Below are 19,154 nucleotides of genomic sequence, written 5' to 3'. Positions count from 1 at the left end.
TTAATATTTTGAACACCAACCACCAACCTTACCCACACACTATTAAAAACCGGCAATAAGGTTAAGAAAAATCTTTATGGTTACGTGCATTGTGATTGTCTGTGCCAAATTTCAAGTTTGTGTGACGTCTCCTTCATTGATACGTATGTATGTATACTTTGGGAGATGTTTGCCGCCAACGGCACTAAAGCGCGTTAACCTGAGCTTACAATTTTTCATATATTGGTTTACACACCCTTGTGGTTGATCGTACCCAATTTCAAGCTTCTCAGAGTTATGTTTAATCAGAAAAACGTTAAAGTATTTCTTCGTTGCTGTTGTGACTTTTGTCGACCTTGCGATGCTTGCAGGAGAACCGCGTGTACGTGTAGGCCAGCAACTTCGTCGTTGCATATCTTCAGTTAGTGACGTCACAGTGACCTCACAGTGACATCACAGCGACCGATTTTTGGTGTGACGTCATAACTTGACCCCACCTTTAGTGTGACGAAAATTATTTTCAAAACATATAGGTACGTACAATTGTGCACAGATAACTCCACGGCATTAAGTCGGGCCACCGTTGCTCGAGACCCTGCATAGATAACCGCCACAACCGATGTCGCGTCACAATAACCTTCACATTAGGTAAAATTCAAACCTTTTCTAATTTCCAATCCAACTAAGCTGTTTTGAAAATATCTAAATTTGTTCGCAGTTCATTTTTAGTTGCAGACTTTTAATATAGAAATAATGCAGTAATATTTCATGCAATGGCATGATTGGCAGGATCGCCCCACTGCGCAGGTCCTTGCTCGGCGATCACAGCTATCGTATCGCGATCATTAGGTTTGTAGGCCTAGGCAGCCCAAGCATTGCAGCCTAGCTGGATCAGCCACTTTTTCCTGACAAGTCGGAGCAAGATTTGAAAAATCAAGCTCCCAGTGAGGTTTGAACTCTCGACCCTGGGCTAACCAGGCCCATCGCTCTACCAACTGCGCTACACGAGCTCAGTGGTTTCACGGGGTATATTGTGGCCAAGGTACACTGGTGCGCAAGCGCACAACTTGCCAAGCAACCTTTACATGTACGTAGGGGATCTCTACCACCGTATCAGATAACACAGTAATATTTCATGCAATGGCATGATTGGCAGGATCGCCCCTTTAATGTAGAATTTCGGTTATATTTACATTTTATTTTTTATTTTTAGTTTAATAATCTGTCCTTTTGGCACAATTAACGTGACTTTTGTTGTCCGACTGTTTATCTGCTATACAACTGGGCTTCGTCGGACAATAAAATTCACGTTAATTGTGCCAGAAGGACAGATTACTAAAATATAATATGCCTGGCAGCAACAGCAACGTTGTATTTACATTTAAGTTTGTAAAATGGATGACAATGTTTTGATCCCAAACAAGACAGGCCTTTGCATTTGTTGGCGAATGACCACAGAAAATGACGTTTCAGAAATTTGTGACCTGATTGCAAACGAATATTGCTCAAATGAACCAACCCTTGCAGCTCTACAAGTTTCAGAAGTTGATATATCGGAATTTGTGAGCTTAATAAAGGTAATTATTCTTTTGTACCATGGACAAAACCACCTCAAAACAGACAATTTCTCAAAAGAATAAGTACAAGCATCAAAACATGGGGGTTATAGGTTAAAAGTTTTTCCTTTACTATAGCAACATGTGAGCTAACAGATGGTTTATTACATATTTAATGGTACAACAATGAAGCTCTAACATTGGAAAATCTCAATACAGAATTACTACTTGAAACAACCGGCGATCTGTGCTTACGAGAAAGAAAGTGGAGAGTTGTGTGGAGTAAACATTGTGTGCGACGATACATTTCAAATGCCCAACAACAACAGGTCGACAAAACTCTCCACATATTATGAGGTTTGAGTTTTCGACTTGTGTGATCGGTCTGTCTCATCTGTACTGTATGTTAGATCGATCAAGTTCACAATGCTACCATCAAAAACCACACCGCGGGTGCTCGATATGTGATGGGAGCCATTACCACTGTGAAGAAAACGTACCAGAAAATGGGAATAGCTAAGGCGTTATACAAAATGTAAGATTATGCCATTGGTAATAAAATAAATTACTTTTTGATGTTAAAAATTAAATTATTTCATTGAGTTATTTGTTTAACTTTTTGTATTCAGACGGATAGAAATTGTGAGAAGAGGTGTGTGTAAGTTTTACTTCATTCAATGTACATCACTTTATACTGCAAAAGCTCTTGAAAACCTCGGAGCAAAATGCATTGACCATATTGACTATGCCGAATTAAAACTTTCGAAAAACGTTCTCGGAAACGTGCCCGAGCCGCACAAAAGTTCCGGAATAAGATTAATGTGTATCGAATAACTGGCAAGCACACGAACCTGTCACAAAAATCTATTTTTGTCACGATTTTATTGTGATTTTTGTCCAAATATATTTCTATAATCTGCAACGTCAATTGGCATTAAATGATGCGTAAAGTTTGAGAAAAAAAATACATATATATATTTAAAGCATGTGTCTTTATGCAACAGCAAACAATACAAACCTTAAATCTGTGTCGTTGCACACAAATTTGTGCATTTAACTGATGCTTTACGATATTAACATAGCACGGTATTGAGAAGGAGACAATCGAACACGAGAGAGTTGTTTATTTAATTCGTTACAAGGACTACCGTGGATCTCTGCATCTGTCAAGTATGATCAGCGTGAAAGTAGTTACAAAGTATTCCATCAGAATGACCGGGTATTTTTACTCAAGTATTTACTGCTGATCAGCACGGGTATTTTTACGTTTTTTGCTTTGAGGTTCGCCACATTCGAGCAAGTGCCAAACAACTTTCTTTTAAATCTTTGTATCTGTCACGAATTAATTTTGGGTATTTTTATTGACTAATAGAATACAAAAATATTCTCTGGGAGATGAATAGCTCAAAAGTATAAAAACGGTTTTTTCAAAAATACCACAAAAATAATTTGCTGAGAATCGTTTTTGATTGTGGGTTATTACTAATATATATGGTAAAAGATGCGGTGTAATCCAAAACAACTGATTGCTGTGAGTTCCCTAAATGTCATAGTGCGTAAATTCCTTTCATCTGAACAACTATAACGACAATTTGTTTACGTTATAGTTTTCCATCCTGGTCACCAGTGGATTTTGAAGTTTTCTTGACACTGAAAATGGTAAAATGTGTAAGAACATTTTGAATTGAAAAAAATCGAAGCAAACAATTTGCTGGAGATTGACAGCAACGTATCGATAAAACTGGTGGTATATAACAGCAGCAAAAATTTTGTCGCCATGCATCATGTAAGTTAACTCAAAGTGACACACCGAGCGCTGGTCACGTGGACGCTGAGTCACAATATGGATTAGTCAGCCTTTTTGTAGCAGTGGCGTCTAGTTAAAAACGTTGTATGGCTTTAAATTTTGAAACTAAGCACAAAATTAACAAAAGCAAAATGTGTGAAAAAATTTTGAATTTAAAAAACTCAAGGCAAACAATTTGCTGGAGATTGACGACCGATGAAGATATTTCTGATATTTGTCAAATGTTGACGGAGCATCACTATACAAGGGAACCTGCTTCGGTTGCTATGAGTTTTTCTGAAAACGACATTAAGTGCCTTGTGGATTTGATCAAGGTTTGCCACTGTAAAGCTAGTCAATTGTGCGTTAATGAATTTATGTTATCCCAATAAGACTTTATTGCAATAATTTAGTTACTTTCGCCACGAGGATATCGGTATGATCAAGAAGAAAGAACTAGATAAAATGACCAGGTTATACTAACACCAATCTTAAACCCAAACCACATTTCTAAATCAGGCACTTACATAAAATTTCTAGCAACGCATTTTAAATTGAGCTCAACTTCACAAACTTTTTCTAGTAAATGCAATGTTCCACTGAAATTGTCAAATGTGAAGTTTACGTTGCACCTGGCTAAAGAATGCATTTGTTGAAACAGAACGGCTTTTTCGTTCGTCCGGGACCTTGTGCATACGAACAGGAAAGCAAGGAAATGTGTGGAGTGTGTGTTACTGGCATAAAATACTTCACCCCAGCACCTGCGACCAACACAACTCCTCCTTTAAAAGTATCTCAGTTCACTCAGGTACAAAATCGGCCATATTGTGTTTCTTAGACATCGATTCAATTTTAAAAACTTTGTACTTTTTTCAGTTTGTGGAGTCCTTTACAAGTGCTATAAAGTCACGTGGTGGCGATTTGTCGTGCATCACAGGAAAGCTTATGTGCGTGAAAGAAAAGTACAAAAGTATGGGAATTGCCGAAGCGTTGTACAAAAAGTAAGTTAACTGAAATTGGAATGTTACGTCGACTCAACTAAATGTGGTTGTGTGCGTTTTTTCCTGGAGTACACACCAAAACAAACACAACAGGAAACAACGGCATTTTGTGTAGGAGAATGGAACTCGCCAAGAAGGACGGATGTAAGTTCTATATCGTCATATGTACGTCATTATTTACAGCAAAGGCTCTGGCGAATTTGGGTGCAAAATGCATAAAACATGTGGATTACTCGGAATACGAAGATCCAATAACAGGCGAAAAAATTTTCAAAGCAGTTCAGGAACCACACAAAAGCTCAGGAATAAAACTGATGTGTCTTGAGTAGGCAATTATGTGACAATAAAACAAAGATTTTGAAATTCAAATGACTGTTATACTGTAAAAAAACAAAAGCTCTGTAATCCGGGTTACAGTACATCATATAAGGCACCGCGATTGTTTGTAGGATTTGTGCTAATTTTGGCTCAGAAAACACAAATTTTCCAAAAATGCACATATGTGAAGAGAATGGGCTGCTGTCCATCAGATAAGATAATAGCTTTTTTCGTGGTAATTTCGAACCGACTTTTTCGTTGTGGTAACTAAGAACTGACTTTTATCTTAGTGTATAAATGTGCATGCTTTCTCGTCTGAAATCAAATCAGGAAACACAAAAGTTAGAACTCACTAACGTGGATAAACGAAGGAGTTAGTGGTAAAGGGCTGCGTTACCAACATTGTCAGACCATGAGCTCACACCAGAACAACATGGTGTTTTGTTGCTAGGTATGAATTTCGCCATCACACCTAACGTTATCCCATGGAAACAGATTTTGGCTTCTGTTGAGAAAGGCCTCGTCAAAAAGCACGCGCATATAAAATCACTTCTGCTGGGCAAAGTTGTTGGTTGTATTCGTAGCCACACTAGCCACAATACCATTGGCTCTAACATTCCTAGGTTATATTTTTTGGCTGCACAAGAACTCCGCAATAACCAGACCATCGTCATGTTGCGTGCCGACAAGGGCAATCGAACGGTGGTCATGAACCGTTCCGAATATAACACTAAATTGCTGGAACTTTGAAGTGAAAAAAAAAACTTACAAAAAGTTGTCCAGATACCCGACCCCGTCCTTAGAACGAAAGACACCGTAAACCGCTTCGTCGGTTACTTACACAGGGATCGTGAGGCGTTATCTGTTGGTGAGTTTCGACAGCTGCATTGTATAGACGGTAGAACGCCCGAATTGTACGGGCTTCCCAAGGTCCACAAGCTCGGCGTGCCCCTCAGACCCATTGTTTCCTTTATCGGTTCACCGTCTTATATGCTCGCCAAATTCATAGCAGGAATTATTTCCCCTTTGGTTGGGAACGGCCCATACCTCGTTAAAAACTCACGTGAATTTGCAGCTGAAGTGAGGGACTTAGCAATAGCGGAAGATGAATGTATGGCGTCCTTTAACGTCGTGCCTCTTTTCACCAATGTTCCCATATCGGTAGCTGTTGCTAATGTCATGGCACGCTTAGAAGATGACGGTAAACTTGAGCAGCGCACGTTGCTATCCTGTGAGGATATTGCTGAAGGCCTGAAATTATGTTTGAACGCCATTTATTTTTCCTTTCGGTGTGTGTTTTACCAACAGGTGTTTGGTACGGCGATGGGTTCGCCCATATCTGTGGTAGTGGCGATTATTTACTGGAAGCGTTATGTCGACGACACCTTCGCCATCGTTGATGAAGCACACATCCAGTTGTTCCTTAACCACTTTAACCATGTGGAAGATTGAATCAAATTTAATTTAGAAAAGGAAAGTGATGGTACACTACCGATTTTATATACAGAGGTTGTCCGTGATAAGAATGAGTTGATTAGCACTCGTGTGTATCGCAAGCCGACGCACACCAATCGGTACCTGTCGTTCAAGTCGGCACATCCGATACAGACAGCGGTAGAGCGGTCACTGATGGGTAAAGCCGAAGCTCTGGTTTCGAGAGAAGAAGACCGCGACAAAGAGATAAGGTTCATCAAGAATGCACTGCGGAAAAATCTGTATCCGCCATGGATGTTTAGAAGAAAGCCCGCGGTCAAGCCACAAGAAACAGCGCCAACTACCGGTACGATCATTTTGCCATACGTTCCTGTTCCAACAGACACGCTATGGCGTATGATGTTAGACTATGGTATTACGGTATATACAAAGCCACTTAGAACTCTGGGCAGGATGGTGTCACACCCTATCGAGAAGGGTACGTACAGCCCAACCCAAAGGCGTCGTTTATTTCATTCCGTGTAAGGACTGCGGTGGAGCATATATCGGTGAAACCGGAAGAGCGTTGCAGACGCGGTTAAAAGAGCATGGCCGCGACGTTTCAACGAAGAATGGCCAGAGGACAGCACTGGCGAAACACGCTGCCACACGCTGCCACACGCTGCCACACGCTGCCGCACTCGGCCACCGAGTTAACTTCGACGAGGTCCTAGTCCTAGAGATGGAGGAGGATCACACAAAACGTTTATTCCTGGAGACGCTCCACATTCAAAAGAACAACCATTGCATGAACGACAAGGAGCAATGTGTGTACTTTCCAGCAGTTTACAACAACTTGTTGTAAGTGTTACGCCCCGCTACACACCTAGTCATGTGACGATGCAAGCGGTGCCAATGTTATCTATTCCCTTTTTTCTTGTGTTTCTTACGTTTTTAGTGTTTATGCGCTTGATGCAATATGTTGACATAACCCTGAGTAAGTCTCGCCGGATGGCAGACGAAACGTCGGTTTCGAATGATTAACTTTAGAAACTTAAGTGCCAGAAAAACGATTTTGATTAATTAGTATGCCTGGCAGCAAACATAGCAGTATGTTAAAACTCACGTTTGGACTTATGTCAAATGAATTAGTCAAATACGATTTCTTTATCAATGGTTAATTAATATTGTTAATACCCAGCGTTAAGTTAACAACACTTGGCATATAAGTCGCAACAGTGCTGCAGGTATATGTTAAAGTCAGTGTTTCAGTGACAGCTATCCAGGTGGTACGCTAGTACCTCTTGGTTGTTACAGGTTTGGTTCGTGTTTCATCATAAATATTTACTGCCCATAAAACATCGGTTACTTCATCCAAAGAATTCGTGTCCCTTGCTGTATACTGTTGTTTGGTACAGCAACGTATCGATAAAACTGGTGGTATGACAGCGGCAAAAATTGTGTCGCCATGCATCATGTAAGTCACTCAAAGTGACACACCGAGCGCTGGTCACGTGGACGTTGAGTCACAATATGGATTAGTCAGCCTTTTTGTAGCAGTAGCGTCTAGTTTGAAACGTTGTATTGTTTTAAATTTTGAAACTAAGCACAAAATTAACAAAAGCAAAATGTGTGAAATTTTGAATTTGAAAAAGTCAAAGCAAACAATTTGCTGGAGATTGACGAGCGAAGAAGATATTTCTGATATTTGCCAAATGATGACGAAGCATTATTTTACAAGGGAACCAGCTTCGGTTGCTTTGGGCTTTACTGAAGACGATATTAAATGCGTTGTGGATTTTGTTAAGGTTTGTCTTTCCAACGACACAATTACGCATTGTAAAACGTTACAACACCAAATTATTGTATTACTTTGAAGAAAATTTGGATATGTAGCGAGATCGTGAAAGAAATTAAATGTGTGCCTTTGCATAATATGTTATATTGGCTACAACTGATTAGATCAAGGCCATATACACAATAAACGACAAAAAGAATATCTCTACAAAAATTTTCGACAGCATAATATGTTTAATTTTATATATCCCAACCAATTATTTAATGCGCTAAATTTGCATCAATACAGAACGGTTATCTTATTCGTCCCGCGCTTTGTGCATACGAAGAGGAAAGCAAGGAAATGTGTGGAGTGTGTGTTACTGGCATAAAAGAATTCACTCGCCCGGAAATGAAAATGTCTCTGAGAGTATCCCAGTTTATGAAGGTGAAAGCTGACTAAACTAGTTGTGCTAATTGACAATCATAAAAGTTGTTTTTTGTTTTCAGTTCAATGACTACTTCATAAAGCCTACCAAGTCACATGGAGGAAATTCTTACATCACTGGAATGATCATGTGTGTGAAAGAAAAGTACAAAAGTATGGGAATTGCCGAAGCATTGTACAAAAAGTAAGTTAACCTTTCACACTTTATGTCAATTGAATCGAGTTTATTTTTCAAAAATCTTATGTTTTGCTTTCTCCGCGAAGGCAAACAAATAACTGCATTTTGTATAGGAGAATGGAACTCGCGAAGAAGGACGGATGCAAATTTTATATCGTCATATGTACGTCAAAATTTACAGCAAAGGCTCTGGCGAATTTGGGGGCAAAATGCATAAAACATGTGGATTATTCGGAATATGAAGATCCAATAACAGGAGAAAAGGTTTTTAGTGGCGTTCAGGAACCACACAAAAGCTCAGGAGTGAAACTAATGTGTCTTGAGTCCTAGGAAATCGTAATGGATCTTGTAGTATTTTTACAGCCGACTGAGTTTAGAAAAATACTTAGGATTTTGAAGAAATTTTATTTAATTTGTTGCATTTATTTGTCGGTATTTTGTGTTTCTTGTTTGTCATCGAATATGAAAGTACCTTTCCACATGTATATAGTGAAGCAGCAAACCTCTAATTTACGTCGGCAGATTTTATTTTGGAAAATCGACTATGTAAGTTACCATAAACAACGTCTGCAAATATTACGTAACAGTAATAATGAAAGCAATAAAATACACACAAAACACCGCTGCAACTGGAAGTCTTTTCTTCGCGCTCCTCAAAACTCAAATTGCAAACCACAACGTGGTAGCGAGCCTATATAGTAGGTGGCGGCGAAGATAAGGAAAAAAACGCACACTCACACGTGACCTTAAAATCTTGGATCACATACGAGTGTACCAGAAGCAATAAATGCGACAAATAATGGAAGTAATTAGTAAAAGGTAAAACCAGAACACAACTAAAATCATGTAATTCCCGGTAAAATCATTTTTTGAATGTTTATGGAGACTTGCGCCATGTGTTGCCATTTGGCCTTACAAACATCTAAAGACTTTACCGTCGGTTCCTGAACAAATGTCGCAGTAAAAAGCAGTTTTTTATGAATGGGCGTTGAGCTAGTGTACCGTGTTTGGATGTATAATGGTGAAGAAGAGCCGTCTTGTACCCTTACCGATATCGCTTGTTACCCTGTTCCAGTCAGACCGGTGTTGAATCCAACAGGTGGAAAATTTGTTTTATGTCAGGCTGACAGATTGTTTTTTGCATGTGCGGCACGTTACAATGTGTATACTAAAATTGACGCAAGTTAGATGTTGTGTTAGTTTGTACATCATTCCAGTTTTGGTTTCCAAAATTGTCGTCTGATGTACCATGGATTTATGAGGGCCATTGTGGAGTGCAAGTTGCCTATAGGTTGTTAACAACGTACCCAGTGAAGCCGGACGTTTGTATACAACATGGGCTTGATTGTTTAACTGTTTCTCTTTGTGTGTAAGTTTTATAAGAGGCTTGTTGCTTCACTATAAACACCAGCTAAAGTAATTTGCTGTTACAGATAAATAAGCAATGCCTAACCGAGGGCTATATCCCTCTACAGCTATTATGCAGATTTGAGTTTGGTCGTATGTTGTTATCAGTAAAATGATCGTTTGACATCGACCTCAACTAAAACTAATAAGTGTTTGTTTTCTGACATAACAGTGGACACTTTGTCTTTATCTGTCCATGCTACTTACTCCACTAATTTTTGCTGTTTCTACATCTGTTTTATATCAAATTTTATCAGCAATCAAAATAGTATCTCACGTGCACTTGATGGAGGGTTATGTTGAAGATATGCGCTATGCCACAAGACAGGGATGGACAAATTTTGCTTCCAATGTTTTATTGCTTTGAATTCAGATGCGTAACAAGTTTAGCAAGTTTAGCCTTGTTTTGTTATAAAGTTTAACAAATTTTGGATAACATGTAAAAAGAGGTTGCACGACTATTATTTGCTGTGTTTGCCTTCAATTGAATTGAAATTTTCAACAAGTTAACTAGAATGCAGATGGAGATTTCCTGAGATGACCTGAGGAAACAGTTTTTGTTTAAGTCTATTCGCTTTTCGAATATTAAACCACGTAGTTAATACCGTGGTACGTTGGTTGTGCCCTCTGCATAAAGAGGATGCAGGACTGTCATTTTCTGTATTTGCCTTCTAACAAATTGCTTATTTCGCGTAGCTCATTTTGCGCGCAGTGGGCGCGTTGGTCGTGCCCTCTGATTAAAGAGGATGAACGACTGTCATTTGCTGTGTTGTGGCGCGTAGAATGAATAGAAGCAAACTTAGTTGGAACATAAAGTAGAGGAATAAAGCTTCCCAAAGACCTACAGTTCCAAATGCATCCTTACCAATACTGTACTCCCACCCCAAATATCTTATTTAGGGAAAACGTAACCCCTTCCCCAGCTGCATCGAGAAGCAGTCGACGGCACTTTAGCAAGCTTTGTTGTAGGCCTCCAGAACCCCACCCTTCCCATCAAAACCCTGGCGGCGTCGCTTGACCACGGTGGTTACCGCGTCGCCAAACTGCCCCTAATGGCTGACTTATTTTGTCTGTTTGCTATCAAAAATTACTACAAACACAGAATACCGGACACACCCAGAACCCCCGCCCTTTCTTTCGTTGAATATAATATCGGACTTCTACTTTTTATTATTTTTAATTTCAAAATACGAAATAACCTGTATCATGCATCACCTTCTCTCTTCTATCAACACCTTCTTTCATCAGTTAAACATCTATTCCCCCACGGAATCTGAATTACTTTCTCCTAAGTAAAAACGTTTAACAAATCCTACACCCGAAACTTTTCACTTTACTCACTGGTCTTTAGTTCATTTTAGATTTTTACTCAATTATTTAAAAACCTTTAATTGTAGGCTTACTTTTCAGTTACTACCCCATAAATATCATCTACCCTTCCTTTTGGACAACGACTCGTTATGTACCCTCTGTTCTTTAAAAAACAAAGCCCTCATTAGTGTTTTGAACACCAACCACCAACCTTACCCACACACTATAAAAAACCGGTAATAAGGTTAAGAAAAATCTTTATGGTTAGGAGCATTATGGTTTTCTGTACCAAATTTCAAGTTTGTGTGAAGTCTCCTTCATTGATACGTGTGTATGTATACTTTGGGAGTTGTTTGCCGCCAACGGCGCTAAAGCGCGTTAACCTGAGCCTATATTTATATATATATTGGTTTACACACCCTTGTGGTTGAGCTTACCCAATTTCAAGCTTCTCAGAGGTATGTTTAATCAGAAAAGTGTGAAAGTATTTCTTCGTTGCTGATGTGCCTTTTGTCGACCTTGCGAGGCTTGCAGGAGAACCGCGTATATACGTGTAGGCGAGCAACTTCGTCGTTGCATATCTTCGGTTTCACATCTCAGTATTAACTTCCTTTTTCATCCACCCTGTTAGCAGTGTTTTTATGCATATTCCACTGTACACTCTACGCCTAAATGAACAATTTACTGCCGTAGGATCCGTTGTTGTTTCAGACCTAGGAGCGCTGCACACCAACATCATAACGTGCGATTGATCATCAGCAAGACCTACGATGATTCAACTAGCGCAACCTCCATACGATCCTGACCATCTCCAACCAAAACCACCACGTTTGGACTGTCCTCGGGACGTTAAGGTCTGTCGATCAAAGGAAACGTTCTGAGAACCGAGTTGGCGTTTGCGTTTCGATGGGTTTTGCTTTGGCCAGCACGGCCGGGTGGCCACCTTTTCGTCACATGCAGCTTGTCGCAACCCATCACCTCCCAGTGCGACTGGCTGCGATCCTACGGCAGACGGTGATTCTCCGTGAGGAAATCACCTTTACATGGGCGCCTGACTCGATAACCTTTATGGTTTTATCGGTGCCCATGCCATTTCATTTCCTTGTTTTTTGTTCGTCGCGTAGTTGCTTTTCTCGCAAAAATAAACATGATTTGATTTAAGTTAGTGACGTCACAGTGACATCACAGCGACGCAATTTTTGGTGTGACGTCATTACTTGACCCCACCTTTATTGTGACGAAAATTGGGATTTCCCCAATTTTGAGAACATATAGGTACGTACAATTGTGCACTGATAACTCCACCGTATTAAGTCGGGCCACCGTTGCTCGAGACCCTGCAACGATAACCGCCACAACCGATGTCGCGTCACAATAACCTTCACATTAGGTAAAATTCAAACCCTTTCTAATTTCCACCTGGCAGTTCTCCAACTAAGCTGTTTAGAAAATATCTAAATTTGTTCGCAGTTCATTTTTAATTGCAGAATTTTAATGTAGAATTTCGGTTATATTTACATTTTCTTTTTAGTTTAATAATCTGTCCTTTTGGCACAATTAACGTGACTTTTGTTGTCCGACTTTTTATCTTCTATATACAGCCGGGCTTCGTCGGACAATAAAATTCACGTTAATTGTGCCAGAAGGACAGATTACTAAAATATAATATACCCGGCAGCAACAGCAACGTTGTATTTGCATTTAAGTTTGTAAAATGGATGACAATGTTTTAATCCCAAACAAGACAGGCCTTTGCATTTGTTGGCGAATGACCACCGATGATGACATTTCAGAAATTTGTGACTTAATTGCAAACGAATATTGCTCAAATGAACCAACTCTTGCAGCTCTACAAGTTTCAGAAGGTGATATATCGGAATTTGTGAGCTTAATAAAGGTAATTATTCTTTTGTACCATGGACAAAACCACCTCAAAACAGACAATTTCTCAAAAGAATAAGTACAAGCATCACAACATGGGGGTTATAGGTTAAAAGTTTTTCCTTTACTATAGCAACATGTGGGCTAACAGATAGTTTATTCGATATTTAATGGTACACCAATAAAGCTATAGTATTAGCAAAATCTCAATACAGAACTACTACTTGAAACAACCGGCGATCTGTGCTTACGAGAAAGAAAGTGGAGAGTTGTGCGGAGTAAGCATTGTGTGCGACGATACGTTTCAAATGCCCAACAACAACAGGTCGACAAAACTCTCCACATATTATGAGGTTTGAGTTTTCGACTTGTGTGGTCGGTCTGTCTCATCTGTACTGTATGTTAGATCGATCAAGTTCAAAATGCTACCATCAAAAACCACGCCGCAGGTGCTCGATATGTGGTGGGAGCCATTATCACTGTGAAGAAAACGTACCAGAAAATGGAAATAGCTAAGGCGTTATACAAAATGTAAGATTATGCCATTGGTAATAAAATAAATTACTTTTTTGATATTAAAAACTAAATTATTCCATTGTGTTATTTGTTTAACTTTTTGTATCCAGACGGATAGAAATTGTGCGAAGAGGTGTGTGGAAGTTTTACTTCATTCAATGTACATCACTTTATACTGCAAAAGCTCTTGAAAAACTCGGAGCAAAATGCATTGACCATCTTGACTATGCCGAATTAAAAAACGTTCTTGGAAACGTACCCGAGCCGCACAAAAGTTCCGGAATAAGATTAATGTGTATCGAATAACTGGCAAGCACACGAACCTGTCACAAAAATCTATTTTTGTCACGATTTTATTGTGATTTTTTGTCCAAATATGTTTCTATAATCTGCAACGTCAATTGGCATTAAGTGATGCGTAAAGTTTGAGAAAATAAATACATATATATATTTAAAGCATGTGTCTTTATGCAACAACAAACAATTCCAACGTTAAATCTGTGTCGTTGCTCACAAATTTGTGCATTTAACTGATGTTTTACGATACTAACATAGCACGGTATTGAGAAGGAGACAGTCGAACACGAGGGAGTTGTTTATTTAATTCGTTACAGGACTGTCGTGGATCTCTGCATCTGTCAAGTATTTACTGCTGATCAGCGTGAAAGTAGTTAAAAAGTATTCCATCAGAATGACCTCAAGCACGAGTATTTTTACGTTTTTTGCTTTGAGGTTCGCCACATTCGAGCAAGTGCCAAACAACTTTCTGGAGCCAATAAATTTTTTTAAATCTTTGTATCTGTCACGAATTTATTTTGGGTATTTTGATTGTCTAATAGAATACAAAATATTCTTTGGGAGATGAATAGCTCTTGATCAAATATACTGTTCATTTAAATTAATATACCATAAGTTACTAATAATGTACCATACTTTATGCATAAGTTACTGATTTGTTTTATTCCTTTTTAATACAAAACAGATTGCGATGGCAAAAAGTTAAAGTGATCCCCAGCAAGCCAGCTTTTTTCCGCGGTTGTAAATTTTCCGAAATTGTTTAACAGCGGTTTAATTTTCTAATGATTTACCAAAACGTAACTAGAAACTCAACTTACATTTATAATCCTTACACTTCCTATACGCACAATACAATTGTATCCAATTAACCCTCTTGGTAGCAATCTTTGTTATTGGTGACATTAGCAACACTGCCCAGCACGCTTCTCTTCTTAAATATTTGATCAGTTCGTTTTAACAAACAACTGCTGTATATTTCATGCATGTTTTACCGAATCTCCGCATCGACTTCACTAACATTGAACACCACAATATTATCATCGCCTCTATAGCAACTCAACGGATATGATGACTTGCAGAACGCATTTAGTCTAAAAACATGGTGTGGGTTTAATTTCTAAGGCCATATAGCGTTCTATGGATGCCAACAACAGGCGCTGGAATCTATTGCCTTTGTTTGGTACCAAATGTTTTCAGCTCAATTCAATTTTTCATTTTGATCGCTCTTTACAATGTTGCAATTATTTCTCAAAATTTTGAAACGCCATCATCGTTGGTCAACCGCCAACAAAAGCAATGGTCTATCTTATTTGGAATTGAAATATTGTTATCGATTTAAAGTGCACGATTACATTTTTATAGGCGTTTTATTCTGAAAGTAGCCAACTTTGTCGGGCGACTCGAACAACCTTGGGTTGTAGCGGTTAGTCGTGATTGAAGGGCAATCTAGGCGTTTAATTTCGGTTAGGCAAACAAGCAACTACTGTAAAGTTGAGTGCATTTGGTTGATTGTTGTATGTGCACTTAAAGGGCATCGACATATAGAACCATGGAAACTGGAAATAGGTTTTGTCCACCAGGTAGCCTATGTCATAATGAAATACGAATCTGACGTTCTTCTGGTGAAAAACACTAAATATACACCTTTTGTGTATTTTCTAACGTTTCATGGTGTATTTTTGTTGTTTTTCACCAGATGAAGGTTAGAAGCGAGCCAAACCTTACAGGTGACACCATTAACATACAGAAAATGATATTGCCTAGGGTGCGTTGATGATTTTTAATATCTTCTTTAATTGCTTTTAATTGTTGTAATGATTTTCGTGTGGGTTTTTAAGGTGGTTTTACGCAGTTCGTCTTATCGGCGCGTTCCTTATCTCCACCCGCGTCTGATGCTGTTTCTCCACCGTGTGCGCAATTCTCTTGCCTTTTCATGCAAGGCTGGTAACTCAGAGTTTTGTCTTGGCACAGTAGCATTGCAAGATGTCGAAGTTTTTTTTATCACTAGCCCATTCTTTACTGTTGTTGTTTTTCAGACATTTTCAAAATCATTTATTGTGTTTACTGTGAGGAACTGAAGATGCCCATGGGGCGAAATATATATTTCTGATAAAAAGCAAGGCTGATCTTGTAGTAAAAAGCTACTGCTTTTTTTAGTGCGATTACGAAAGTATACAGTGATCGCTAGGGCTGCATCTGCAGTTTTGGTTAGATCCCATTTTTTTAATTTTTGAAGACAGTTTTCCTTTGTATATTACTTTCGAATCAAACCGCCACGCATCATAGAACAGCCTTCCAACCAGTAGTAAACGACATCCAACTACGTCAAGCAATTCGTCACAATCATAACAAACTGCATTGCGCTGTGTGAAGACTCATGTTTGGCGTTGGGAAACACTTCGAAAATAGAGCAGCAGAGCGAAACATCTTCATGCCTAAGCGCTCACGCACTAAACCGTGTTTTGAGCTGCTTGTGGTACCTCCTGCACGTCTTTGATAAACAGGAATGTTTGCAAAACGTCGCTCGTGGCTGGAACTCCTTTCATGTGTTTAAATTCACAAAAACACAGGTAGTATGTTTCACAAGACATCAACTTGCATTGAATTTAACTTTAAACCAACTAAAAACTAATGACCAGTTTCGACAAACTTTTGACAGTTTAACAAGCGGATATTCGCTAAAACGAACATACCATTGTTTCAAAATTGCTTCTTCAAATGTCATGCCAGGACTTCATCCTAAGGTTAGGTTTCGTCCACATCCAGCGAGACTTCCTCATGGTTACATGGTAACAGTCCATCATGTGCATAAACCCTCAAAACACAAAAAAAAAAACGAAAAGGGGACAATATTTCACATTTCCAACATTTGTAGCGTGACGTGAACAGGTGTGAAACGGCGCGCTGCAATTAGAACAAGTTGTTGTAAACAGTACATACATTGCTCCTTGTCATTAACACCGTGGTTGTTTTTATGGATGTGCAGCGTTTACAAAAATAGACGTTTATACGATCGTCCACCCTCTCTAGGATTCGAGCCACGTCGAAATCAACTTGATGGCCAAGTGTAGCCAAATGTTTCGCTTTTGCCCATCGTTCTTCGCTGTCACGTCGCGGGTGTATTGTTTTAGCTGAGTCTGCGGCGCTTGGCTGTTTCACCTACATATGTTTCTTCCCCTCTGGTAACAATTACCTGTACACGCCCCAATGGAGTTGCATTCATGGCAGACGTAGTGGGCGATTGGCCAGAGCGCTATAGCTGCGAAAACGAACGGTAGGGAAACTGTCAGTTCTCGATTGGAGGAAAACGCGATGCGCTGGCAATATGGAATGCAGTGGCATGGCGCTGGGATAAAGTTTGGTGTAAATACTGTTGTTTGACCAACCTTCGAATTTACAAGTGTTGTTCAAAGTGCGTGATTACATTTGAATTAGCATTTTATGATGAAAGTAGCCAACTTTGTCGCGTGATTTAAACAACCTCGGGTTTTAGCGGTTAGTCGTGATTGCAGGACAATCTAGGCATTTTATTTCGGTTACAGAACCAACCGAAACTTTTTGCCCCTATTATGTCGCGCCTGTTTTTATAAATACGTTGCTGTACCAGCAGAAGAATACACGGCAAGCGACACGAAATATTTGGATGAAGTAACCAACATTTTCTGAGCTTTATAAATATTTGTGAAGGTACACGGACCTGTAACAAACTTGTGGCGACATTGTGGCGCTCGCGTACCACCTGGAATGCTGTCATTGATGCATTGCCTTCAACATATACCTGCAGCACCGGCAAAAGAATCTTGATAAAATAAATAATGTTGTTTGCTAATAAATGACTTAACACAAACGTAGAATTGATAAGAATCAAGGTGAAGTTCGGATTTATTACTAAACAAACTCTTCTGTTGATGAGTGCACGTTATGCTACATTTAGATTAGGGGTGTAAAGGTCGTTCCGCTTTGGCGGGTTTGTGCTTCGAGCGTTGCTGACTCAAAAGCGCTATGCTTACAAGACTTGTCGTAGATTCGTAGTTACCGTTTACTTCAGCGTATGGTGATTGCACTTTTTGTCATTGTTTGGGAAGAAGAAGTGAAACAAGAATCAGTGACGATCAGTGTCAAATACCAGTACCAGGAAAAGTGCGTTCGCCATTCAACACCCTGCTTTTTTAGTGCCTCACAGGCCAGAGGTAGAAAACTGCTAAGTGGTTTATGCGAACGCTTTAAACATATGCAGGGCCCAGCTTCAGCGCTGATTAACTGAAAGAGTGACTGAATAGTTTAGCAATGCGAACTGGTCATGTGAAGTCTACGTCGCAATATCGGGAAATTTCCAGCTTTGACGTCCTATGTTTCAAAATTTTTTTAATTTAGAAACTAAGCACAGAAATAACGAACTCAAAAGTATGAAAAACCTAGAAAGTGAAAATGGTAAAATGTGTGAGAACATTTTAAATTTAAAAAACTCGAAGCAAACAATTTGCTGGAGATTGACGACCGATGAAGATATTTCTGATATTTGTCAAATGTTGACGGAGCATCATTATACAAGGGAACCTGCTTCGGTTGCTATGAGTTTTTCTGAAAACGACATTAAGTGTCTTGTGGATTTGGTCAAGGTTTGTCACTGTAAAGCTAGTCAAATGTACGTTAATGAAATCATTTTATCACAATATGACCTTATTGCAATAATTTCGTCACTTTGCCACGATGATATCGGTATGATCAAGAAGAAAGAACTATATCAAATGACCACGTTATACTAAAACCAATCTTAAACCAAACCCATATAACTTTCAATTCTAAATCAGGCACTTACATAAAATTTCTAGCAACGCATTTTAAATTGAACTCAACTCCTTAAACTTTTTCTAGTCAACGCAATTTGCCACCGAAATTGTCAAATGTGAAGTATATGATGCAGGCTAGAGAATGCATTTGTTGAAACAGAACGGCTTTTTCGTTGGTCCGGCGCTTTGTGCATACGAAGAGGAAAGCAAGGCAATGTGTGGAGTGTGTGTAACTGGTATAAAAGACTTCACCCCACCTGCGACCAACATAACTCCTCCTTTAAAAGTATCTCAGTTCACTAAGGTACAAAATTGGCGATTTTGTGTTTCTAAAACATCAGCTCAATTTTAAAAAGTTTGTACTTTTTTCAGTTTGTGGAGTCCTTTACAAGTGCTATTAAGTCACGTGGTGGCGATTTGTCGTACATCACAGGAAAGCTTATGTGCGTGAAAGAAAAGTACAAAAGTATGGGAATTGCCGAAGCGTTGTACAAAAA

At 39.2% G+C, this 19,154-nt stretch overlaps 1 protein-coding gene across 1 annotated transcript; it reads left to right on the top strand.

Annotated features, from left to right (window-relative positions):
• The first annotated feature begins 12,887 nt into the window (after positions 1–12,887).
• Positions 12,888–13,876, top strand: LOC145902969 (uncharacterized). Its single transcript, XM_082991061.1, has 4 exons — positions 12,888–13,070; positions 13,270–13,407; positions 13,461–13,585; positions 13,681–13,876. Exons 1-4 carry the CDS (start codon positions 12,888–12,890, stop codon positions 13,874–13,876), a joined length of 642 nt encoding a protein of 213 aa, XP_082847187.1.
• The last annotated feature ends 5,278 nt before the right edge of the window (positions 13,877–19,154 follow it).

Source organism: Ascidia mentula, chromosome 5 (assembly GCF_947561715.1).
Source record: "Ascidia mentula chromosome 5, kaAscMent1.1, whole genome shotgun sequence".
In the NCBI taxonomy this organism is placed as follows: domain Eukaryota; kingdom Metazoa; phylum Chordata; class Ascidiacea; order Phlebobranchia; family Ascidiidae; genus Ascidia; species Ascidia mentula.
This window is presented reverse-complemented; position numbering and strand designations above follow the sequence as displayed.

Excerpts from the sequence above, each read along its gene's own strand:
- LOC145902969 (XM_082991061.1), top strand. The coding sequence starts at position 12,888 with ATGGATGACAATGTTTTAATCCCAAACAAGACAGGCCTTTGCATTTGT. Across the intron at positions 13,071-13,269 it reads AATTTGTGAGCTTAATAAAG|AACTACTACTTGAAACAACC; the intron begins GTAATTATTCTT and ends ATCTCAATACAG. Across the intron at positions 13,586-13,680 it reads GCTAAGGCGTTATACAAAAT|ACGGATAGAAATTGTGCGAA; the intron begins GTAAGATTATGC and ends TTTTGTATCCAG.